Below are 26,888 nucleotides of genomic sequence, written 5' to 3' on the forward strand. Positions count from 1 at the left end.
ATGTAGCACTCGGATATCTAGTGGTCAGAGTAAGTAACTTTATATATAAGTCTGTCAGTTGTATCGCCCTTTAAAGGTCTCATATTGTGCACTTGAGTTTTGATAAATTATTTAAAAAGATATGTTTGTGGTTTCGTGGCTTCTCTCTGCAGCTCTAGTAACAGAAACTGAGCCTCTCCTCTGATTGGCTGACTGTTTCCTGCGTGATCAGATTTCAGGTAAAACACTCTGAGAAACCAAATCCTACAAAACCTGTACCTGCTTTATATATATATATATATATATATATATATATATATATATACTGTATATATACCTTTACATTATATGGGATCTTTAAATTATAAAAGGTTGGCAAGTAGGACTTTGTTGCCAAGAGCTCGATGAGAAGATTGATCACTTGCATGTACGGTAGCTGTTAAATATGAATAGCACATATACAGCGCAAGGTAAATGAAAAATTCATCTGCATCAGCCTTCGACATGAAGGCATGTGAGAGTATTTCCCATGACAGTTAACAATTGCTTTAAGCCCCAAATTATATATTCCATGATCTACTTAGCCCCAAAACAAAACAAGTTAGATCAGTAAACAACAGATTATTAATTAATCTCTCGATGATTAAGAAAATGAGTTTAATCTTTCCTTTAAAAACGTCAGAAATTATAAATGGGGAAAAAAAAACTAAAAAACCCTAATAAGTTCCCCGAGCCCAAAACTGTGTCCTCTAATGACTTGTTTTGTCAGATCACGGCTGAAAACCAAATCATCCTAAAATTCACAGTGAAGCAGAATAAAAGCAATAAATCCTCACATCCGACAAACTGGAACTAAGGAGTGCAACTAACAGATTAATCACTCATCGGCATTGTTGCAGATTAAGTTTCTACTGATTAGTTGTGTAATAGTTTCCAGTCCCATCGTAGCCGACAACAGCTTCTTGTTGTGTACAGTTCCAAACAGGGAAAAACCTCATTGCTTTTTGACAGTGGGTGTCCTCTTTATAGTTCTGGTGTAAGCAGAAAAACTCCATCTCTTTATTTTTTTTTATTATCAATGTCACACAGAGAGAACTCTGTCCTGTGGCTACAGTAACTCTATAATGAGATAGATTTGGCACATGTACAGCCTTATGCTGCAGACTTGAGGACTCTATTATGATAATTTTATGCTCATTTGGAGCTCTTCGGATGACCTTTTGCACCAGTTTTGATTTGTGACTCACTGTGATCACAGATGATTTGTATGCACTTTGTTCCAGTCGATATAACATGTATTTTCAAACAGAAGCATGACTTAATGTAGCTTCTGCTCTCAGGTAAATCTTCCACCTCCTCATTTATACATTTTTCACTCCGTCTTTCCAATATTTTCTCACTGCACAGCCCCTCCTGTCAATCTGCATCCATCCCTGCTGCAAGTTCATCTGCACTGTACCGCCTATGGCCTTAAGGGTCAATGTATTCTGCAATCTCCTGACCCGGGGCCCCCCAGGAGCCAGCTACAGGTCAGAGAATCTAGGAGCAGCAGGATTAAGTCATCGGCCCTCCCTCTTTTTTTTTCCTGCGCTCACTCCTTTGGAGGGAGGTGCTGCATGTCTGTAAGGCCACCTGCTGTAATGCAAGCATCTCTCCATGATGCTTTTAACAGCATAAAAGCACCTAAACCAGAGGGTACGAAGGCCGGCAAACACTTAAAAGAAAATTTGTGAATTTTTTGTACAGACACATCTATAGCACTCTGCTCTTACCCCTGGGTGCAGTTGGCGTGGCAGGGATGACACTCGTTGTTGGCCTTGGCATATTTGAAGATGAAACTGTTGGCTCCCTGCAGCCCGTCGGGGCACTTCTCCACGCAGTTGGGTCCATCTTTGAAGTGGAGACATTTTACACACTGGTCTGGGCCCTGAGAGGAGAGGAGAGGAGAGGAGGAGAGGAGAGGAGGGGAGGAGGGAGGTGGTGGACAAGGGGAGAATAAAGAAGGAAGGAGGAGGAGGAGGGTATAGTAAAAGGATTAGTGAGAGGGAGAGGGGCGGATGGACAGGGAGAAAGAAATGCAGAGCAGAGGGATGGGTGAGGAGGAGAGGGAACCCAGCAGGAAAAAATAAAGTTATGGAAAATGGAGAAGGATAAAGAGAGAGAGGGGGAAAATGGAGGTATAGAAAATATATGTGAGCAGAGCGGAGGAAAGAATCACATTCAGACCTGGTGAATCATGTCAATTTGCTCAATTCCTAGCATGGCTAATGTATCCAGCCGGACTCACACGAAGTCCATTCAGTGATTTATAATGTGTCAAGTTAAACTGTCTAAATTGTATTCCACTGCAGAGAGTGGGCAAAATGCATATGGAATCAGGTCATTTCAAAGAACAGCACATCGAATATGATGGAGGAGATGACAAGTGGTAACTGAGCATGAGCTCAGCTGCAGCACAATCATGAATAAGTAAGATGGATAGCAGTGTGTGTGTGTGTGTGTGTGTGTGTGTGTGTGTGCAGAAATAAAGAGAAAAACTGGCTCTTCTCAGCGTGTGTGTCTATGCTCGTGCGTGTGTCTGAAGCGATGAAGGTGTTGACTTGTGTGTGAAGTCAGAGCCGAGCAGAAAATAGGTCTGTTTATGTGTGTATATGTGTGTGTGTGTGGAGCCACTGAAGCCCCGTTGTATTCTGGGAGTTCTGGTTTTGTCGCTAATGACGACCGCAACTGACCTGATGGACGGCTTCTCACGCGCTTTGACACATCCAGACACACGCCATCAATAAACATTAGTCTCACTTTGCATCTTCGTGCCTGTGCACGTGTGTGTGTGTGTGTGTGTGTGCACGAGTGAGAGTGCATACAGATGTCTGAGAGCATTCAAGTATGTCTGTGTATGCCGTATGCATGTGTATTTGTGTGCCAGGGCGCCTGTGGATGATTGACTCTGGTGTTATTTACTACTCAACTGTGACCAGCATCTCAAAGTCTGCATCCTTGAGGAGTCTCTCTCTCTCTCTCTCTCTCTCCATCCCTTATTCTGTCTCTCTTTCTCTTTCTCTCTCCGGGGGCAGTCAGAAAAGGTTACTCACACAGCGACTACATTTCACTGGATGAGTTGTGCAGAACATTCAATACAACTTCCTGTTATGTAACAGTACACATGTAAAATTAACCTTTACATACGGTGTAAATCAGACATTTGAAACCTCCCATGGGCAGGGTCAATTCATCTCCATACAACGACAATGCTGCAGCCTCATCAAAGATATAACTAAATATACTGAAATCATTTCCTGAGACTTTTTTATTTATTTATTTTTTTAGAAAATGCCGGAAATAAGTTCCCACACTCGACTTTATCCCATTAAAAGAACATTTCAGTCAGTGCAAAAGTGTGGCTAACTATATTAAATTTGTTTCTTTGTCATTTGTTTGTGATTTCCGTGGGTTTCACTGCAGTGCTTAATGCTTTCTGGATGGCCACTGTTTTGTGGGATTTGTTGCCTTCATTTAAAAAAACAAACATTAAAAATATGTGGTACTTTGTTCTGATTTTTAAAAAATATCCAGCACCGTTGCAAAAACAAGTACTGTATGCTTTTGTGTGACTGAAATGTGTCTTCTGCTTTCCTCTCATCCTTATCAGCCAGGGACTCAGGTGTTGGAACATCTTGTGTACAATATTACAGCGTGAGTAATGAACTCCTGCAGCTTTGCATGAGAAGATTAGTTTTTACATATGCTGCTCATGGGTTGAGGTTTCTTTTTTCCCTTTTTTTTAACTGAAATTCTTACATTTTGGAGAGTTGTGGTGTGATCACACCAGAGACTTTAACAGTGACTTTTTGGGAAGGTCAAAAACTAATTTCATTTTGCTGTTTTGAAAGTGCGTATGTGTACTTGCCAAAAGCATGCCTCCTAAAGTAGCCACAGTAGTTTATCATTCCTCCCATTAACCTAGCATTCACCTCTGCAAACACAGCATTTATATATTCTGGAATCCTGCAAAACAAGACCGACTCCCACAAAATAAGTTGAAAACACACTTCGGCACGGAGAAGATATGAGGCTATCTCACGCAGAAAAATGAGGGCAGCGCTTTTTAATCTGCAAGTGAAAAGTCTCCCTGTGGAGAAAGCTGGGTTTGAGTCAGGAGGCCGTGGTCTTACCTGGCCAAGACATGTCATGGTGTTCCCGTCCATCTTCTCACACTGGCCATCACACTCCAGACACATGGATCCATTGGCAAATTCACGCATTTCCCTGATAGAGATGGGGGAAAAAAATCGAGAAAGAGATGCATGTATTATAGATTTGAGAGCGTACCCATATTAAAATATTGATTAGGAGCTTGCTGAGGGAGGATTTTGAAGTATGCTATGTGCATATCAGCATATCAGCACAAGCTGTACATGGGAGACTTTTGATTTTAAACCAATATGTGATACAGCAGAGAGAAAGCAAGCAAGGTTAAACCTTCATTTACTCATGCCCATCTCCAAGATTCCTACTTGTACTGACTGCTCCAATGCCCTCTGGAAACGGGGCATGCAGGGCGGCCGGCTGCCTAAGACTATTTGGTCAAGTTAAAGGCTTAGTATGGTCGATATGCTAACAGGGGAGGTGCATGAATAATGAACGGTGTTTTAAAGCATGGGCAAACACGGGTGGATGCGTAGAGGGAGGCGGCGGTGGGAGGGAAGGAGAGGTGGCAGAAGAGGCCAGGGACTGGAGTTTGCTTTGGATCAGGTGAAAGGGAGGGAGGAGCAGAGGGAGTGAGAGAAGATGAGAGGAGAAAAGGTTGAGGAAGGCAAGCAAGGAAGACAGAGAGAATAAAGTTCAGTCACAGACATTCTCCTGGCATCCTGTTATCAAATCACTGCAGCTTGTGCAACCGGTGGACGTTCTAGCAGAAGCTTTATTTAGACAGTGAGAGAGATACATGTGGCTCAGATGGTTTCAACTCTCCACTTCGACTTCTAAAGGAATAGAGGTGAACAACTGACTTAATACACTGCAGTTACATCGACCACCCTGTTGAATCTGTGTGTGTACATGTGTGTGTGTAGGCACATGCATCTGATCTATACATTTCTCCTGTGTTTGTGTCCCAATCAGCGCATTATCTACGTTTTTTTTTTTTTTTTTTTGAAGTTCTGTGGCGAGCCGATGCCGGCTGCTGTCAATAACCACCGCTGCCCATCAGAGACACTTTTCACATCAGAGGGATCGATCAGCTGATCCAGAGGATGGACACCCTCAGAGGAGGATTCACCCTGCTGCAAACAACCCCCTTTCTCACAGCGCTGGAGATAATGAGAGTAACCCTGTGTGTGTGTGTGTCTGTGTGTGTGTGTTTTTGTTTGTATTTGCATTTGATGCCACTGGGGTGAAATAAAGATCCAACAGATTCCTCCTCCTGAGCTGTTTTCATATGATCTTGCACTGGGATTCTCAGGTTTCTTGAGGGTGTTTTTTAGAATAATATTAGAATAAAAATTCAACCGGCTGCAAAAAAGAAGAGACATTCTGACACTGTGGAGTTCGATTGTGTCACATCAAACGCTGACAAACATGAAGATTCAATCCCAGATTTTCACTCCTCTTGAACAGCCTTCATGTTGGCAGCAGTTTTGCCTCAAACATGTGAACATACAGAAAAAATAAGTGTGTTCTCTTATTAATAATGTCCACAAAGGGAACTCCCATTGCTCTCTTTACATTTTTCCATTGTCTTTCTTCCCCTTGTTCCAAAATAAATGAGATTTCTCTCCTGGAAGCTCAGTCCTGTGGAATCCTTTAGAAACAGGCCCAGGCAGTGGGGAGTTATCTCTCTCTGGTTGCAGGGAGAAAAAAAAATACATGGAGGAGAATGGGTGAGAGACAAAGACCTCGGCAGCGGTGCTCTCTGGGGTCATTTCCATTCCGTCAAAGCCGTTACTCCTGATTGGGCCCCTTCACGGCTGGAAGTGTGTGCCAGGGCCCCATCGGGGAATAGCCTGATGGGGGATTAGCCCTTTTTTAGCAGGAATTTAAGCAGGACTGTGGCCACCATTCAGACCTCTAGGAAAGCAGAGCATGGCCAACCCACCAGAGCAACTTTTTTAATTAAACACTTTCAACGCCTCCCTAATCTGCTTCCTCCCCCCCAACCCCAGTAGACATCATCTCAGACGTTTTCTTTTCCCTGCTCGCTCTCCTTTTTGCTCTTCCTTTGTTTTATTCAACAGACGTATAAACTGAGGGGAATTAGTGCCGCTCCTCATTAAGAATGGAGACATAACGAGGGGCGAGCCGCGGAATCTTAAGGTTTAAAAGCGCCAACCTGAAAACTTATTTAATGAGCTAACACCATATTCTTCAGAGATATCCAGTCAAATACAATAGATCCACTGCAAAGGCACGTATGAAATCAATCTCTGCTGTGTACAGTGGAAAATCATATACAGTTACTAAACCCATATGGATCAGAGGAGAACAGAGCAGTGGGAATACAGGCCATTAGTCTTGTTATATGTTACATGATGCTGTGTCTTATATGTAACTTATATTTTTCCAGCACTCACAAGCAAAACAGCTGCTCACTTATCAGTAATGAGTCAATAAGTTACCTACTATCACAGGTTGTTAACTTTCCATCTTCTCAGGTTTGTCTTTTTTTTCATATTGCTGAGGAATCACATGATACTTTCTATCACCCTGCACCTTTAGAGGTAATTTATCCACATCCCATAGAGAATAGGGAGGTGGTAAACGCTTTCATTTATGTCAAAGAACAGGCATGTCCTCTCTTCCTGAATATATTTTCATTGTAAAACTGTTCGTTTAGAGCTCGTGATGCTATTAAATCCATGTGAACGTGGCCTCTCCCTCTGTCCTCCAGCACTGCAGTCATCCCTATTTGTGTATCATTATGTTAAAATGAAATGGGAATCCCAGCTTGAGGCAAAATAGAGGTTTTATTCTGCAGCTTAGTTGCTTCCACATTGCACAAAACACCTTTTGTGACTATTCTTGGGTCTTTCAAGGATCCTCTGACTCACTTGTAATTTACCACTTTCCTACAGAATGTCCAGTTTAGATTTGAAGGACCATGTCCAGCTGATGCTGAGCTAGTTAAACAAACACTCCCTCCCTCAACGTCCTATTAGTTCTCTTGAATTAAGGCATAAAATAACTTTCAGATAAAAAGTTTTGTTTTGGTTTGAGCGAGGCAGAAAGGATATAGTCAGTCACCAGGGGAGAGAAACGCAGGTTATCCAGGAAGCTACACTTCATCTGCCAGAGTTACATTTCCACAGGACTGCTGCTTGACAGCTGGCGACTTGTTACAGCAGAGAACCTTTAGGCTATAGACTTTTTGATTCCACGTTGGGGCCAGTGACACGCAGCAAGCAGTGGGGCTGTCCGGCAGAACTTGTGATGCACGGCAGTGACTGTATTTACAGTAGCGGAGACGAGTGTGCTCCAGCGGTTTCCTGCCACGCGCCTCTCCCTCTCTCACCAGTCGTCTTCAAAGCCTTCGCTCCCAGCTATTTTCCCCGGCAACTTCAAAGCCTCCCTTTGCACAAACGGCGGCGGGGAAAGGACCGGCAACAAGTCAACATGACCGAGGGTTGCTCGCTCTCGTGCACCCTCCCTCTCTCTCTCTCTCTTGCACACACACACCTGGGGGAAAACACTGGCTTGACATCGCTGCTCGCAGGAAAAAGTGGCATTCATCTCATGGAAGATGCTGCCGGTGCAGTCTTATTTTAGATGGATGCTTTCAAGTGTCGCGATTGACAACATCTCCTCGTTCATTCAAGAGGAGCACAAAAGGCTGGAAACTACATCTACAAAGAAGTGTTTCTCCCCAGGTGAGTTGGCGCTGATCTTTTTGATGTGCCTCTTGGCAACGGAAAGCGATGACCTGAATGCAATTATTCACACTGAAAACAGAACATCAGAGAATTGTAAGGGCCTTTGTCGCAAATGTCAGTCATTCCCCAACTCAGAGCAGTAAACACTCATGTCTGTCAGCTCAAATGGGCAATTTGTAATTAAATATAATACTTCAACAATATATTCAAATTGATTTTGGACAATGGATGTTAGACGTAGCCAAATGTTCCCTTAACTGTTCACGTTAACTGTTCGCAGTGTGAAATCCCTTATTGGTTCATCTCATTACATTCACCCCGATTGGCAATTAGACTCTCCTCCTCCAGAGCCCTTGAGGATGTTTTGACTTCATTCTCATGCATCAAAGCTGTTCAAATTGATTTTACATCCTCCACTTGTCACGTATGGCAGTTTGCGAGGGGAATAAACGCAGTCTCCTCAAAGTCTGACGATGTGACGTTGAGGGAAATGCTCATTTTCGGGCGAGGTTTTAAAGATTTGTGTCAGATCAGCTCAAACGAAGTACTTGACACTTGTGCGACCTTTTTTTATGCAGGATGCGCGACTCGGCGGTTTACTCACCCGTCAAAGAGGTTGCAGGACCCGACGCACGTGCGGCCCCGTCGGAAATACCTACAGGAGAGACACTGGTCCGGCCCCGGGCCCCAGCATCCGTCGTCTGAACACATGGGGTCACACACCATCCTCTGCTGAGCTGCGGAGGAGAGGAAAACAAATCAAATATATTCAGTCGCAGTCGCCCGCAGATACACACCCACAATTCAATTCGAGCAGAAAACATCTACTTGTGGTTTATTGTGCGCATATTAGGTTATAGATTGAAAGTGTGTGCATGTGTTTACTGTATTCATGCATAACAGATGTGGAAGTGTTGGTGACGGTGCGTCGGTACGTCTCCCAGCATGTGAGTGTGTGAGTGGGAGCAGCCGAGGGCGCCGCAGCTGTGTGAGTGAACATTGATATTCCTCACACCTCTGCCATTAAAGGCCTCCCCGGCCAGAAGCCTAAGCCCTTTTTACCCTCAAGTCAAACCACAGTAATCGATGTTAGGCATCGGCCTCGGCGTGTCCTCCATCCGGTGAGTGACACCCAACGTTCCCGGGAGTGCTGCCCGGTGGGGGCCGGACCTTTTGTCAACAGCCAAACAATCAGTGGCGGACAGGGGTTGAGTCTAATGAAGAGGCCTGTGTAAGGAGCCATCGATTGCACACACACATACACACAGCACTCATTAACTGACTAATGATATCAACCGCAGCCTGGCAGGGGAAAGAAAAACTACAGTGGCCTGTGTGTGTGTGTGTGTGTGTGTGTTTCCTACTTATCTCTGTCACGGTGGGGTTGCCGGGAAGCACGGATGCGTGATTCATCACAGTCCAACAAATATAAATAAGATCAAAAACATGTTTACAGAGGAATAATACGACTTATTTCCTTGTCACTGAGGGGCCTTTGTGGTCACTTCCCACCATCTGCAGCTAAACCACATGTACACTGGTCACGGTTCATCAGGTATCCACTTCTCTGAGGCCAACAGCGAGCCGGGCCCACCGCTGTGCACGACGCGTTAAGCACTTTGTTCTGAGGGAGCTGAATAAGGGCTTTCATGGCCAAGGCCAAGGAGCAAGAGACGCCTGCGATACCGTCGCCTTGGAAACAGGCATGTCAGTGTGCAAGGCGATGGTGGGAGCTGAACGTACACAGATATGCGGGGAATCTATGTGTGGAATTAATTAGAGGGCTAATGGGAGAGAAAATAAGACAACAGGAAGACCTAATAGGTTTGGTTTTCCGCTGGATGTGTGTAAACATAAATGAGTGTGTGTGTGTAGCAGTGGCCTCTTTAACCTGTATAATGCGCATCAGAGATGAGAATGCAAAACCGTATGTTGAGACAAAATGACATAACTTCTGTTAATATGGCTTGTACAGTAGCACTGGCTGAACTTGACTCAAACCTACTGGGATGTATGATGTATCCTCTGTTCAGTGGTTGTGATGGAAGTTTGTTTAGCTGTCACCAAGTCATGGTTTTCCTGTTGCTTAGGAGATTTTTAGTGTGTTTGAATTTAATTAACTTGGGCGAATGTGGCAAATATTTGTGGCTTGAATTAGTGGGAATGGGAGATTATTCTCTGTTGCAGCTCGGCTTTTGTGGATTTTGTATTTTAATCCAGTTATTTATTTGCTTTTTGCACTTGTAATACAGTCAAATTTGAGGTGTGCTTTGGTTTTCCAGACTAAACCCCTCTGATACGGTGCAGATCTTTGCATACGAGCAGCACTCACTGCATTCTCGTGGATCTCGGTTGTTGCGGACGAGGACCTTCTGGCTGGACGTCCTGAAGAGCGAGGTCCAGTTGACGGTGTTGTAGAAACATAAGCGGCTGTTGTTGAAGATGTAGACATTACCGGCGCTGATCTCGTCCAGCGACTGGAACTGGAGGGACGAGATCCAACGCTGCTTCAGGATCAGCAGGGAAATGCCACTTCCACTGCAGGGGGGGAGAGAGAGAGAGAAAAAGATGAATGATTTAGGAGAAAAAAGAAATAAAAGAGATGGAGAATGGGGGAGAAGGGAGGAATTAAGGATTTAAAAGAAACAGCGTGAGGATGATTTCATGAAGAAATCTCTAACAAGATGGGAAAAGAGGACGTGAGGATTTAGAAGTATAAAGTAAAAGGACAGAGGAGTCAAGAAAGATAGAGGATGATACAGGATGAAAAAAGATGGAGGTATAGAAGGTCGATGAGGGGGTAGAGGGAGAATAATAGGATGTACAGTAGTGTGGGTGAGAAAAATGGGAGGAAGAGGAAAGATGAAGGGAGGGCAAAGGGAAACCACGAGGAGGCGGAAACAGACAAAGCGAGTTGATGGGAAAAGGAGAAAGAAACGAAACACGGCACAGAAAAGGAAGATGAGGCAGATGATTAAGGATGTTGCTCCAGCTCTAATGAAAGAACGCTGAGCTACATGTTCATCGCCGGTGCTTAGAAAAAAAACAAGGTGCCGTCTCCTGCGACACCGGCAGCACTATCGCTCACATCTGCCACTTTTTAGCCAACAAAGAACCTGTTATCACAACAGGGCTCATCAAAGCTGCGTGACAGCACAGAGAGTCTGTGCCGAGCAGTGAGCACATGGGCCGCTGGCTCATTAGCTCCCACTGTTAGCATCCACAGCCAAAACAGCAAAAACCACAGAGAGACAAAGAGCGAAGACATCTCGTAGAAGGAACACGTCATTTACATATAGGAAGAGCAGAGCTGCATTAAATGCTATTTAGATTCAAAGATGTAAAAAAAAAAGAAGCAGAACATACCCTGTACTTACACTGGGGTTAATGGGCTCTAAGTGATGGTACTGTTCAGTAATCACAGTCATTACCCCTTTAAATGTACACTATAGAAGAATAACCAGGAACACAGCTGAAAACTTCATCCTGCACAGTTCTTATCAACATGCACAGTGACTGTTATTTTTGAATGCTCCATTTTGGATCTGTTTGATACAACACCAACACACCTGTAGAGAGATCTGCCTCCGATGGTTGCCAGGCTGGAAAAAACACTCAGGTCTGTCATGTTCTCGGGCCAAGACTGGATGTTCAGGTAACCTAGAGACACATCAGGTTGAAGATTGCTCTAATTAATAAAAGTTACATCATCTTTTTTTTCTTTTTTCTTTTTAACAGTGCATGGATAATCACCCAAATGGTATTATGTCTGATGTATTTTTTTTTGTTTGAAAAAGAAAAAGAAGACAAGGGTAAGGGATGAGTCTAGGGAGTATTTGATGAAGGGAGAATCATGAGCCATGAAATAGAAAAGAACCCTTTTGTTGCCTACATCTAAATTTAAAAAAGAAGAAAAAGAAAAAAGAAAAGCACAGTAATTTCTGTTCACGGAGTTGCACTGCAACTGTGAAGTTCAAGCGAGAGCCCATTTGTAGCGCTCGGAGGAGACAATATGCGCTAATTAAAAGAATGGGATTTAATATTCTGCACAGTTTGTCCGGTTGCACTTGCCTTTAATGACAGATTATATCAAATCAGCGTCTGTGGAAATGACATTAAAGGGATGGAGCAGGAAATGGTAGGGATTGAATGGCCATTGCTCTTTCTTATTGCCTGGGTTTTCATTATGAAAATGCAGTTTCACTCCATTAGATGTTTGGCTCAACTGCAAGTCGCAGTTTAATATGACAAAAGGGTTTGTATACGAGGTTCTGCTCATCCCTTAAGGCCTCTAATAGCTAATGAATAAATGCACACACAAGCATGCACACACACACATCCATGCATACTGTAAGCACTTATAACTATCAGACATATGCACACAAAGAAATACTGTAATATTCACTCGACCACCAAAGATCAGCTTTAGACTTTCCTCTTCAAGCTTTATATTCTGACCTTAGAGTATGGATGTTTTACATGCACACACACACACACACACACACACACAGACAGACACACACTTGTCACATAATAACACCAGCAGTCGGTTATTCTGTGATGACTCCTGTGCTGCATTCTCACCTGTGATTTCCTTCACAGTGCGGAACACGCTGAGGCGTTCAGGGTCCAAAGGTCCAATACCATGATACATGTCCCTGAAGTGCACACAAAGCAGACACAAAGAGAAGTGAAAACTATCTTCAATACACTTTTTTGTCTGCTTTTCTTGTCCTGTTTTGAAATTCATGGTTACACATTATACTGTACCAACCTCGGAGCTTCAAGGCACTTTGACAGCGCTTTATGACTGAACAGATCACATTCACTTTCCCGAGCCATATTTCCTCTGACACAATGTTATATTAATGCAGAACTCTTTTGTTTACTTCCCCGTGTCACTTAATTTCATGCTGCTGTTGTGATACAGTTAATATTCCTTTAGAATTAGATGTCTGCGAGCATCCCGGTGGTCTCAAAAGCTTCATTTCAGCCCAGACCGGCGCGTTCGCCGCGTTCACGGATCGATCCGGCTACTGAATGTTGTATAACGAGGCTTTCAGATTGCAACGGCGGGAAAAAAAATTGACATGTGTGAGGTATCAAGCCGTCACTTACCCTTTAATGCCGGTAATGAGGAAGATGAGGTTGCCGTTGATTTTGGTGCAGTTGACGAATTTATCAATGTTGCTGGCGTCCACCGTCTGAGCCGTCTGCAGGCTGCCCGTCCCTATGCCGTCACATACTGACACAACGAAAGCAAACACACACGATCATATGCTATTCAAGAATAATGCATAATGTTGCTTTCATCACAGTGTCCTTGAGAACCCACTATTAGCTATTTGTCTCTTTAATTCTTTATAGTCTTATAGGAAAATATGCGCCTGCTTTTGGTGCATAGACAAGGCCGTGGCCCCTCTCCATGCATTTGAATTCTTTTGATGAAAGCATGGGCGAATCCACAGCCCATTCTGCCCTATAATGAATTCATTACATCTGCATTAATTACACTTGCGGTCTAGTGTGAGCCAAGTATTTCTGACAGAGGCGGAGGGGATGATGAATAAGGTTGGCATTAAGTGGTGTAACCAGTTTTTGATAGTGATTTATACCAGCCAATTCCATATCTGAAATGTTAATTTGTTATCATTTCCCATAGTTCCTCGGGCTATCCCTCATTAACCCCTCCCTGCTGCGTGACGATGTAATCAAGAGATTAGCCAATCAATGGATGCCGCCGCCCGTACGCGCAGCCTGGAGGAAAACACTGGTGTCTTCCCTCCAAAGGGAAAGGCCAGACCGGTTACCTTTGTGAGAACAATATGATGAAGGGACTAATCCCCACGCCGTTTCATTTCACATTAGACTTTTCAGATGATGCTCTTGTGCAGAACGATTTAATCACTGAGCAGTTCCTTGTGGTGAGGATCAAGCGTGTGACCTTCATCGATGCCATATTTGTCCTATTTATCCTGCAGGACGTAATGAGCATGCACAGATGAGGATGAGGGCGTTTGGATGAATTAAAGGCTATGTTGATATTTTGGAGGAGTACATTAGAATCAATAAATCAGCTATAAGATTATTTGGTGCAATATAAAGAAAGTTAAGCTGGCTCTGTTAAAAAATAAATTACATTTCCTATAAAGCTTTTAAAGTAATTCCTGTGGGCTACTGTTGATCCAGTATCATCACTGTTAGCATAAATCTATTAGATTAAAATGGTTTAACTGCGTAAGCTCTTGTATATACAGTAAATGCAGTGCAGTGGGAGCCAGGAAGTTGGGGCAAGCAAAGGAATGTATGTGTGTAAAACCTGTTTTTCATCTACTGAATATAACTTCCACATTACACACTGTTCTACTGGCCTAAGTACTGTACAGTATGTCCTGCACTGCACTAGAATATGGTATCATATGGGTTGTGTGCCTCACAGGGCGGTCAGTGTTTTGAGAAAGTGATGGAAACATGGATGAATGCTTCACTTGCAGAAACAGTTGCCCAAAAAAACTCTTTGTGGATTGTGGGGCGATGGTGTGTGTAGATGAGACCTGCATTCTCATTGGTTTACCTTTAGGACAGATGTCTGTGCAGGGGATGCACATCTTGATGCGTTTCTCCTCCACTTCCATCTTATTGCTGGGACACGCTTTAACACAGGAGCTGTGGTCCACCACAAAGTTATCTGTGAAAACCCAGCAGGGATGTCAGTGTTTGTTTTGCATTATCATATAAAAGCATGAAAAATGGAAGTCTTTTCCTTGTCGGAGCCCTTTTAATGGTGAGAAACTGATTGTATTTTAATCACGTCTGTGTAATGATCAAAACTAATTGTCTAATTGGGCTGCATTGCTCAAGAAAAGTAATGAATCAAATTAGTGCTCGGTGGCAACGGTGGAAAAGTGCTACTGGTGTACGCTCATTTGATGATCAGTGGAACTTGAACATGCAATCTGTTGATGTGGCTTGACTTCTAATGCACGCTCGCTGAATTACTGCTGCACTCTGACTCCGGAGCTGTGAAAGACAGAAGCGAGATTTTGCTTCCTTTTCAGCTGCCAGAAGCTGAAACAGATGGCGTTTGCAACTAGTTGATTGAGATACACAATTTATTTATGTTTGAGTCATTTATCTTCACTTTAAATAATTGTCTGGAGTCTCGTTTCAGGATAGATGGAGGATAAACGCTCCTTCGGTGGACACCGCTGCACAGGCTATAAAACTTAATTATGAACATCGTTATGAGCATCTATGTTATTATGGAGTAATATTACATTATCTGGATCTGCCTGCAGCTGTGTGAGTGTGCACGCAGCATAGCGTTGGGTACTCCTGCCACTTGAAGCACACTTACGTGGGCACTTCTTGACGCAAAAGGCTCCATAGGTGTACTTGGCTCTGGGGTTGTGCTCCAGCTGAAAAGACGTGGGGTTGTACACAAACGGCTGAGGGCACTGGGTCACGCACGCTCCGCTGTCGTTGAAATTAGTACAAGCCTGTAGGAAACAAACACAGAACCATCAGAGGACGCCGGTCCGACTCCCCACGGAGAACGCGTGCTCGGGAAAGATAAGTCACCGTGAGTGATTATTGCGGCAGCGTTTCATTTTTACGTGGGATCGCGGCATGTGGATCACGCCGCCGTCCCTCGTCTCTTCTGACGCCAAACAGGAGAAAAATTGGAGCCATTGATCTACAGCCATGATGTAAATGGCGAGAATGTTTTCCCATAATCCTCTTAAGTGTTTTGTCATCGCCGGCTACGGGCTGAAATTGCTGGGATTCAATTGAATTGGACGAACCATTCCTGTGAATTACAGCTACAATTCCTCCTCTGTTCGCGTGCATGTGTGGGTCGTGCACAAGTTTGCGAAACAGAAAGAACTTGAGGTGATAAAAGGGATATTAATTGAACCACTGAATCACCAATTTGTTCCTTGAAGAGAGCCACTGCTGCAGCCTTTTACTGCCCCGTAAAATGACAAACAATTCATCAGCTGGTAAACAAAGTGGATCATATTCCGGCAGGAGGATGATAAACAGATGTTGCACTAAAAGACGTGGACACACAAATTGGAGGATGCTTGTTAGGAATGGATGACGGTCGGAGGATGTGTGTGGGAAATGAGAATGAGAGGGAAAGGGAATAGAAGAGAAAAGTACAAGATGGAGGAAATGAAAGGGAGACAGATTGTCTGGGTGTGTGGCATGTGTGTGTGTGTGTGTGTGTGTAATTTGACGTACGAAGCAGTCCGTGTCCTTGGGGCCTGAGCAGCCGCCGGCACACTCGCGATGGCAGCAGTCGCTGACGTAAGGCCCGAAGCATCGACCGTCACACTGCTCTGCACACACCGTCTTTGTCACTGGCCAGGAAGTGAAAAGACTGAATTTTAAAGGTCTGACACACACACACACACACACACACACACACACACACACATTCACACTCATAAAAGGAGACAATACCACCACCCTCAACCTTCCTCCCACATCCTGGCTGTACACAAACACTGTCTGATGCTGGATTCAGGCAGAAACAAATGAGAGGCTTGGGCAGTCTAAAGGCCACACGAGTGGGCTTGTGACCACACGATGACACGTACGCGCTGAATGTCCAGCCGCCGTCTCCTCTCTCAACAACCGCTCTACTGATGCCCTTGACACAGCCTCTTATCCACCAACCGCTCCGGCCTCGGCTCAGTGTCTAGCCTCTGGGAAAAAACACAGCGTAGCTCTCAGCGGCTCTCAGGTTAGAGTGGGATGTCGCTGGAGTGAGTCCCCGTAGATTTAAAGTTGAGGGAGAAAAGTTCCCAGTGACTCACCATATCTGTTTGCACAATGGGCGTTTTCAGCCAAGTGGGCCGACTGGCCAGAGACACCTTCCAACTGTGCTGATAATTCCCAGAAAGCCTGGCTTTATCAGTTGCTATGCCAACTCTTGTGGTAACAACGGGAGCTGTTTACTGCTTTTCCTGCGTTTTTATCATAAAACTTGGAATAAATCTGCATTCTGTCTGTTATTATTGCTAATTATTTACTCCTATAATTAGCGGTTACTCTTGGATGTGGCTCGTACCTATGGCATCAAAGTTGCTGAGATACTTGTGCTAAAGAAGAGCCTCCCACACATTACTGGGACAGTAGGAGATGTATCAGCCAGCGAGTCAGCAGGAGCTTGAAGATGAGGCATTAAAAACTGCTGTGCTCACTATCTGCTGTGTTGGGAACATAATGATGCAGTAGAGAAAAACAACAAGGCTCTGTAGTCTGTGAGTCTGCGTTAGCCTGAGAAAAACAGGCCAGTCCTTCTCCCGGTCTTTACAAGATGAGCAGAACATCCAGTAATTACATGGAGAACTAACGTTCCTCCGGTTGCCCTCCTTCCTCTGTTGTTTCTGATTGTGTTAACAATCGTGTGCTTCTGCTGCTATCAGCGGCGTTAGATAAATATTTGCTTATTTCCATTTCATCTCTTTTGTTTTTATTTTGTTTCTTGAGTTCTCCTCTTATCACACTTGCAAGAAATGATGTAATGCATTAATAAACATCGCTTCATTTTCACATTCATCCACTTATTTATTTCATTTTTGTCTCTTTTTTTTTAACTTGGCCTTGATTTTGGTGTCTGAGTTCAGTGCAGTGTGAAGACAAAGCCCCAAAAACAGATGTGTGAGTCTCCCTCAGTCAAAAAATAATACATCATACATGGCAAAACAGATTAGACAGGAGATTAGACAGTAGATTATTTTAACTCAGACTGTACTCTACTCTTCAACAGAATTTCATTAGACTGGATTTCAATGTTGGGCATCACTTTAATCTAAATCTCCTTTCTGTCTGTTTCAGATTTTCTTAATTATTTAAGGAAATAAAGAAGTAGAGTCATTTATAGGGGCATAGAGGGAATATAATACTGTTAACTTCAACTTCAGGGATGTGTGTGTATACTCACAGGTTTGGCACTGGTATTCTTGATGGCCCCAGCAGCGTCCGTTACATTTGCGATGACAGCGTTTACCTGCAGAGCACACACACACACACACACACACACACACACACACACACTGTGCATCAGGCAGCTCTGCAGAAAACTTCTCATGTTCTGACACGAACGCACTTGGAACCTCCGCCCCACACACCAAACACCTAACTGTCGACTCGTGCACGCCCCTAAAAAAACCTCCCCGACTGGTGACGGTGACAGATCTGTCGAGTCTCCTCTGCTCGTCCGACAATAGGCTGGGAGTCACCGTGGCGACTCGTGGCCTGCAGAGAACATAAGTGTGAACGACAGGTCTCTACTCCCCCTCCGTCAGGCGCTCGCACAGGCAAAGTGGGACCTGACAGAGCACTCACAGCCTTCATCTGCCAGTGGCCCATCATCAAGGCTTAATTGACTATGGGTTAATTACATAGTAAGTGGAACAGAGCAGCAGATTGTCACCCTGCCCCTTCAACCACTCCCACAGTGGGGCTGTTAATGTTAAATACTAACTACAGCTTGGCAAAGGCCCTCGATTTGGCAACCTCAACTCCCACACACTCTCTTTGTCATTTTTGGCCAACCTCCTCTGTTCCTTGTTGCTTTTCATCCACCTCCTCCTCCGTCAGTGCCATCTAATCAACAAAATAGCAACATTTTACACATATTGTTCTTTGAAGTATCTTCATCAAACTTTACTTTACAGCAACCAGCTTTGCTTGATGTCTAACTCTAGTCATCACTATGCAGATCTGCTTCTGCTGGCTCTCTAAACACAGAAACGCTACTGTCTTTTCATCACAGAAACTTTTTAATGTTTGCACCGTTGTCTTCATCTGTCCCCATTCTTCACCCTGACATGTTCTGATACGGAGCGCCCGGAGAAACGGCGCCGCTTTCCCCCGTCTCTGCCTTCAAATGAGCAAGAAGAAGCCTGTCCAAAAATGTGCAGAAAACTTTGAGCGAGTCTGTCTCTAACAGCCAGTTCTTCTGACACAGAATGTCCGCCGGATAGTGACGCCTGTTATGTCCAAAGCAAAAGGGATCTGAGGGACTGTAGGGACCGCGGAAAGGGGGGAGCAAGGGGAAGTGGGTAGCTTCAAACCAGCTGTCGGATTCACTGAGATTTAAAAAGGAGCGCAGCAGGCAGCGGCTCCATGGGCCTCGCTGCTGAGCTGCTACCACACCACTGCAATGGGAAGGTTCACACGTTGATCTAACACCATGTGATTTCGCTTGCAAATGACCAGCAGGCAAACAGAATGAATAAAAAAAAAGGGGTACGGCATGATTATTGCTGCTGATGCTGGAGATTTCTGAAAGAGTTTGGATTTTTTACTGGTTCCACTGGTTGTGCCCGTACTCACATCCAAGGTTGCTGTTGTTGGACGGCACCACCAGCAGCTCGGCCTCCGGGTTCTTGAAAATGTCGCGCCAATGGATGGTGTCGGCGTGACACAGGAATTTGTTCTGGTCAATGTAAAGACTCCCGTTCAGTATCTCTGCACAGGAAGAGAGGAAAAAGAGAGAGGGGGAGAAAGAGAGAAATGAGCACATAGTAGATATATAGTACATGTACATGATGGCAGAAAATCAATACCTCAAGGTTAACTCCCATCGTCCCTATGTCTCAAAGTACGGTGATGCATACTGTGTTCCTTGAAGTGCATCAGAGCATGAAGATGAACGCCACTGACAAATGCACACAGTAATTCAATAGCATGTCTAAAGACAATGATGTTTCATACAGAGGAACGCCACAGGAAAAAATAAAAAAAACAAAAAGTTACATTGATTTTACAATGTAAACAGCTTTGCTCCTGAAGAGAACTCAAAACCGTACGGCTGTATAATTTCCTAATTACGCATCAAGTATTAAATAATCTCATTTAGCAAATAAGAGCTTTAACGAGTTTGAATGTCGCTGGAAGAGACCAGATACTTGTTGCGTTAATTAAAACTGAAGTAGTAAACTGGAGCGGTGATATACAGTAGCTTTACTCCAGTCCTCACTGAGGGATACTGTTAAATGAGGACAGGGGTAGAATTTCCCTCTGAGGGCGTGATGCCGAAGGAATAGGGCAGTTTATGTGCATTTGAATCCTGTAATTCATCGGTTTCTGGTTGAGTTGGAAAAAAAAGAAGAAGGGAGAAAAAAAGCAGTTAGAAACGTCTTCAATTTTTTATTGTTCCACCATTATCTTCAAGGGCTCTCTCCTGGCGCAGAAGAGCCCAAATCACCAAACTGGCTCAGAAAATAAGGGATCACAGCTCTCTTGACCTACTCCACTTCCCTCTATCAGAGTGAGAGCTGATGCACCAAAGACAAAGCCCAGCTCCTCATCCCGCATTTGCTTTAATAGCAAAAATATGTTGCTTTTCAAGGACCAGTGCCCTTAACAGATGCCTGCGCATGGAGCATGATAACTAATTCTAATCCCTCTGCCTGTTATTTATCCAGGTTTTGAATATGGACAGAGGATGAAATGATGCTGCAGTAATCCCCCCCCACCACCCGCTCTCAAGCCGTGACCTAAGGCAGAAGAAAAACAACAGCCCCCATCAGTGCCTCTTTCTCTCCGGGACACCGGCTCACTGCATTATTTAACCGAGTTGAGGGATTTAGATACAATTCACCTTGCATCCCCCTTCTCCTTGAATATGAAGCACCGCCTGATTCCATGAAAGTACTTGTCATAATAAATGAAATTTGATATAAAAAAAAGTAACAATGTGGTTCAGATTAGGGCTGGATTAGCTGGAGGTAAAGAAGGGTATTATCTCCCCGGGCAGATTATTAACAGCGTATGAGTTATGCGGACGATCCAGCAGGCGAGGAGCACACGCAGGAAGCTAATCATTACCATCCGACACCCTGATTAAGGAAGTGGGCCTTGGGAGCGACGGGGACATTTATTCAAAGCCCTCTTAGAGGTGACATGGCCCTCCGTCTGCCCGCTGAATGGCCTACAGCCGCGGCTTCATGTAATCATGTTTCCGTCACAATGGGCGATTTATCAGGGGGTGTTTTACATTCATGGATGGTGGGTGAGAAGACAGGGGCAGGCCTTTATTCAGATAGAACCGACCACACTGTCAGCATGCTTTGATGCCATTTTTAAATACTCTTAGCAGTCTATTATACAGCCGATATCTCAGATATGACACATGCTTGACACTATATGTATAACAATACACCGTCTAAGCACATCATTATCTTCATTAAATGTGGATTTCCTTTTAACCCACTCGAAATTACAGCCTGGTTTCCCTCAGGTCACCTTGAAATGACACAAGTCTCAGTTGTTGTGTTGCTTCACTCCTCCTCTATCCAACTTAACACCAGTGTACACTGCACGCTACGCAAAACAAGGAGGGTCAGCTGGGTACACAAACCATTTACACACCCACAGTCTCACAGAACCGCTAATTTACACAACTGGCTGTGGACTGGCAGGAGCCCAGAGTGTCCATGTGTCTGGGACAGGCTGCTATTTCCACGGAAATAGGAGCTTAAATTTGATAAATAATGAACTCTTCCTACACCCAGAGGTCCTTAGTTGTAATGCTAAACCTGTAAAAACGTGGTTTTCTTTTCAAGGAAACACTGAAAAGCCTCGGTGCCTCTGAATAATGTTTTATTTTATGAGAGAATACAGACTCAGCAGAAGTTGTCTCTCGTACTTTGTAGTGCAGATCAAGGACGTAGCGTTGCTTTTGTTCGACGTTCAGAAAAAAAAAAGTGATATCGGTTGAGCTTCATTGAATGGATGTGGCGGAACAACAGAACTGGGACTGTGACAACCGGCTGTGTTTAGAGAAACACATGAGAGCTCTTACAGCCACAACACAAATAAAGCTTGAGAGTCGACACTGGTCACGGGACATAGGGATAATATAATATAAGGTAAGGTAAGGTCCTACTGTGTTCCCTGCTTTGTATGTAACCGGGGAACATTGGACCCTTTTGGGGAAAAGTGGGGAACATAGGACCCTCTATGTCCTATGTTCCCCACTTTTCCCCAAAAGGACCCGGGTGACATGCAATTTCTGGACCCATACCTGGAAGTGAAGTTGTGACTTTGCAGATTTTTGCCTATTTTTGAGTGAGAAGTTGAGTTGTCCCATTGGTTGGGTTTAGGAAATGAAGAAAGGAGTTTAGTAAAAAGACCAGGGGCTAGACAGGCCACATAGATAGAGAGAGTCGACCGGCGACAGTGGGGAACATAGGACCCTTTAAAAAAAAAACATAGGATATAAGCCCAGCAAATTAAGAATGAAGACACGGGGGTGCAAATTGGGGATATGAAACTAAATTTACTTTTGTATGCAGATGATATTGTTATCCTGGCAGAGAGGGAGGAGGAATTGCAGTCCCTGTTAGATATTGTTAATAATTGGTGCTGGAAGTGGAGAATGTTAGTTAATCAAGGTAAAACTCAAGTTATACATTTCAGAAAACATGGAGTAAACAGAAGTTCTTTTAATTTTAATGTGGGAGTTAAGAAAATATGTTATACCAGTGTTTACAGATATCTTGGCTTCAACCTGGATGAACATTTTAAGTTTGAAGAAGGTATTAATACACTTACTGATACAGCAGGTAGAGCATTAGGCTCTATTATAAGTAAAATGAAGAAGTGTAAAAACCTAGGGTATGCCACCTTCTCAAAGCTCTATGATGCCTGTGTTTCTCCGATTCTTCTATATGCAGCAGGAATATGGGGAAGTAAAGAATCATCCAGGGTGAATGCTATTCAAAGTCGAGCAATTCGTTGTTTTCTAGGTGTGCATAAATTTACTCCTGCTCTGGCTCTCCAGGGTGACATGGGCTGGGAACCCTGTTTGATTAAACAGAAAGGGGAAATGCTTAGGCTTTGGAATCGCTTGTCTTCTATGCCAGAGTATAGAATAGCCAAAAAAGTCTTTAACTGGGATAAAACACATAACTATCCTTGGTATCGTGAAATGAAAGCTATTTTTAGCGAGGCTGATCAACAACATATTTTCACTAATGGTTTGCGTTGTAACGTTAATTTTGTGAAACATAAGTTATTTCTTGAGTATAAAGAAAAATGGGCTAATGATATCTGGTTTAAACCAAAGCTCAGAACCTATTGCCAATTGAAAAATGTATATTGTGCAGAACCCTATGTGACTTTGCCATTGGATAGATCCAAGAGATCTTTATGTGCCCAGTTGAGGGCTGGGATTCTCCCTCTGGCAATAGAAGTAGGTCGGTTTAACTCAGTACCTGAGGATGAAAGACTATGCACATTGTGTAATTTAAATGTAATTGAGGATGAACTGCATTTTGTGTTTCATTGTCCGTTATATGACGAAGCCAGGCAGTTTTTGTTTCAGAAAATGCAAAATGTGAAACCTGAGTTGTTTTGGGTTGATGATGAGGTAAAGTTGGAATGGTTCTTCAGAAAGGAAGTCTTTACTATAGCTACTTTCATAAAAAGTGCCTGGTCAAAAAGAAGAGGTGAATTATTTATGTGAAATCCATGTGGTTTCTGTTTTTGTTTTTGTTTGGTTTTGTTTGTGCTCTGATTATTTTGTTTGGTGTCTAAATATGATGATAATGTGTCTTGTAAGCCTTTATGGGCTGGGCGCCTTGATTGGTGCACGACACGTAAATAAATATAAATTCATTCATATAAGGGAAGTAGGGAACATAGGACCCAGGGAACATACTGTAGGTACGCTCCCCTCACTCACAATGAGGGCCGTTGGTGCTGTCGTTTAGCATGTTAGCATGCTGACGTGCGCTGCAGCTCATTAGCACTGAGCACACGGTACAATTGAAGCTGATGGGAATGTCATTAGCTGTGACCTCATGATGATAAAGGATGAGACGGGAGCTCATCAACATGGATCCTGTAGCTAGCTGCACCAGCGCGGCTGAAAACTGGTTGCAAACGTCTTGACAAGCAATAAATATTGGAATAATAATAATTTCTGCATTTGAAGCCTTTGAGGGATGACACTTCAAATCAATTTAGCTTTTATGGAGAGCCGTCTTTCTGTTCGACCCCTCCCTGCACAGTCCCAAATGCTCTTTTAAGTGCCGATGTCCAGCCCCCCCCCACCATTCGCTGAGAGACAAATTGCCACCTCTGCTGTCCATCCAGAGAAGGGCACTAACTCTTCCAGAGGGATGACAAGTCTCTGTCGGATGGTCATTCATTAACGTGCGACAGTGCTGCGCCACCGCCCACCCTTCCTCCCCCCCCCCATCACCACCCCAGTGAAGCCCTCACCCCTCGATGCTTCGATCTTCCCATCAGGATGGGAGATCTACAGTCCACCATCGGCTTTACACACCCACCCACCGCCACCACCCAATCCCCTCACTCTCCACACTCCTGTGATTCACGGGGTAGTCATAAAACCTATTGTCCTGCATCAGAGGAGAGGGGGGAGGAGCTGGGGGGGGTGAGAGATGGAGAGGGCAGGGGGAGAGGGAGGGAAGAGAGAGAACACGAGGGAGAGGGAGAAGCGGTTATAGCCCAGCCTAACAAAATTAATTCTATGATTTGAAGTAATAAACCCCAGACATTTTATACAAATAGACTACACAGGACTTTACTGGGACGACTCTGTAATGTCGTGATTCATGAAGACTTTTCCTGTTGCAGCAGTAAAAGATCATGAGCCAGTGAGACAATACAGGAGCAGGGAAAATGTGTAGGTCAAGTAAAACTGAATAAATGCCATTCATGAAGTCACAAGTAACTGCAAGGCAAGATTCATTTGTTTTAGATTGTGTCTCTCCGATGAAAGCTAATTTGTTTGCGACCAGTTATCAAGGTGATTTCCATTCTGCAGTTTTCAAATTGTACATAAATAAGCCTGAAACCTTGGAGTTCGAAAAGCTGAGTGATGAGGAGACTGCAACCTTCCTCTATTTAATACATAAAACAAACGTGTCGTTTTGACATCACGCTTTCTACAAGAAATAAAACCTTTTTCTCTCTTTCTTGATTTAATGCAGAGTTTTTGCTACTTTTAATCATCACCTAGAGGCAGCATGTGTTTTTCTGGATGCTGAGAGGATCAACAGCTTGTATTGATTTCTATGATATCCATCCCCTCAATCACTCCATCATTATTTTTCAGTAAGAAGAAAGGACAGGGTAGCTGGTGTGAAAAACAACAGCGTACGCAATCCTTCTTTAAACTGGAATTTAATTCACTTTAGGAACGTCTTTTGGTTTTAGATGCCAACCATTTTAAAAGGTGAAGATAACGTCTGCCGAGTCTGGAACATCGTGATTAAGTGATGCTGTAATGGCAGCTTTTGATGTTAATTAAATTCTAGTTGACCAGAGAAATGATTTCAGCTGGAGAGGAGCAATTGTGGGATTCAGTTAAGTTACCACTGATCATATCATGCAATTCACTGTAGATGGGCGCTTGGTTTAAAGACACTTTGATGGACTTTGCCGCCTTTAAAATGGCTCGACACACACACACACACACACACACACACACACAAAAGCTCTCATCCCTCCGTCTGATCGCCTGTATGTTGCTGGGTGACATAGTTCCCAGTGATGCTGTTTTTTGTGAGTGCACGGTGCCGAGGGCTCAGCCGCCATATGCTCAGGTCATGTCGGATCAAAACTGTTTGTGGGGGAGCGTTTCACTCCATCTCTCTTGGCAGTAAAACAAAATGATGGAGAAGGGAATAAAAAACTACATCACACCAAGTGAACGTTGAAGTGTCTTGTTGGATCAGACATTGGGTTTGATGCAGAACTGTGCGGTTCACTGGAGGAGAATGTGATCGTGTAAAACTGAATAAACTGATGAATGAATAATGGCTTTATTTAACTGCTCCTCTTCTTACGAAATGCATTCACTGTCTTTCTCATAGTTGAATAGAAACAACGCAAATTAAACTAAAATTAACAAACTTGCAGCTTCCAATAACAAACTGTGACTCACATTTCAACTCCTGTGAGTGTTACGTCTGGACAAAAGCAAATCAGCTCAACTATACAATAGAAAAACTTTCCTTTTCTTACCTCTTATTGTTTTCCAGTTACTGATTTGACAGAGTCAGAGAAAAGCTTAAAAAACTTGACCACAACTGGTTTAACTTAAGTGAAGCCAGCCTCACAAAACATTTAAAAAAATCAACATAAAGTACAACAACATGCAGATATGTCATCCGTTTCTAATTAACACAATGGGCAAAGCTGTTGGATTTATCTTAAACTTTGAAATTAATTGGCGATTGCAATCTTGTACCTTTATTATTGTTACATAAATATATTTATCTACACTGTGAAATTCTGATTATTTACTAATCACAACTGCGCAGGACACAAATGAAAGAACACGACAGACACAAGCTTTGTATAATGCGACATTTAGTTGATGAATTAACTAATGAAAGGGCAAAACGCTGGTCTGAAATTAATGAGTGAGCACTTGAGGAAACCTGATAAGGAAGTTCCCTGCTTTTTCATTGATATGCAACACTTATTCCATCACTTAGCTGCCACTCTCATCCAGAGAATAAACAGCATGGCAACAGAGTGCTGATAACATCCCTGTGACCGCTGCATGAAAACAGAGGTGTAACTTCATTTCCTGCTATTGTTTATTTGTACTGAGCTGCAAAGTCACTCCAAGAAGAGAACAGGCCAATCGGTGCACAGATTGTTAAGGAAGTAAAAATGATCCCGGTGCCTAGTTGCCTTTGCACGCCAATTAAGTTCATTTTACTGTCGTTCAGTAGAGCGAAGAGCCTCTATTTTGAAGTAGTTTCTAGGCGATGATGGCCCCAGCACCAATCAGTGGCCATAGCTCTATAGGGAGCCGGCTGATGAGCTTTCATCAGTGCTGCTAGCCACTTGTCCCACATCTCTTTCTCTCGCTAATTATGCTGATGAATAAGGCCGTAATAGTGATCCGTCCTCCGGTGATGAGTCCATGAGTTTGCCGTTATTGTCTCGTCTCCAGGGCGGCGGGGCATCACATATCACACAGCTCGAGTGGAGTGCATTTGGGTGATCCACTATGCTCTTTTTTATTAGGCTCAT

The 26,888-nt window shown here is 43.7% G+C and overlaps 1 protein-coding gene across 5 annotated transcripts in view; it reads right to left on the reverse strand.

Moving 5' to 3' along the window:
- LOC146990836 (receptor tyrosine-protein kinase erbB-4-like) overlaps positions 1-26,888 on the reverse strand; it is a 215,932-nt gene that overhangs the window by 49,692 nt on the left and 139,352 nt on the right. For all 5 annotated transcript variants that reach the window (XR_015037761.1, XM_085800082.1, XM_085800090.1 and 2 more), the window contains exons 4-15: positions 19,197-19,331; positions 17,800-17,865; positions 16,092-16,210; positions 15,202-15,343; positions 14,419-14,532; positions 12,963-13,089; positions 12,429-12,502; positions 11,414-11,504; positions 10,177-10,382; positions 8,449-8,581; positions 4,152-4,245; positions 1,752-1,906 (exon numbers count right to left, since the gene is read on the reverse strand). Coding sequence is in view for 4 of the 5 variants with exons in the window: in XM_085800082.1 (XP_085656208.1) it covers positions 1,752-1,906; positions 4,152-4,245; positions 8,449-8,581; positions 10,177-10,382; positions 11,414-11,504; positions 12,429-12,502; positions 12,963-13,089; positions 14,419-14,532; positions 15,202-15,343; positions 16,092-16,210; positions 17,800-17,865; positions 19,197-19,331 (1,456 nt within the window). In the remaining variant the exon portion in view is untranslated. The remainder of the gene's footprint in view (positions 1-1,751; positions 1,907-4,151; positions 4,246-8,448; positions 8,582-10,176; positions 10,383-11,413; positions 11,505-12,428; positions 12,503-12,962; positions 13,090-14,418; positions 14,533-15,201; positions 15,344-16,091; positions 16,211-17,799; positions 17,866-19,196; positions 19,332-26,888) is intronic.

Source organism: Trachurus japonicus, chromosome 2, assembly GCF_045865225.1.
Source record: "Trachurus japonicus isolate A0001 chromosome 2, Traja_1.0".
NCBI lineage: Eukaryota > Metazoa > Chordata > Actinopteri > Carangiformes > Carangidae > Trachurus > Trachurus japonicus.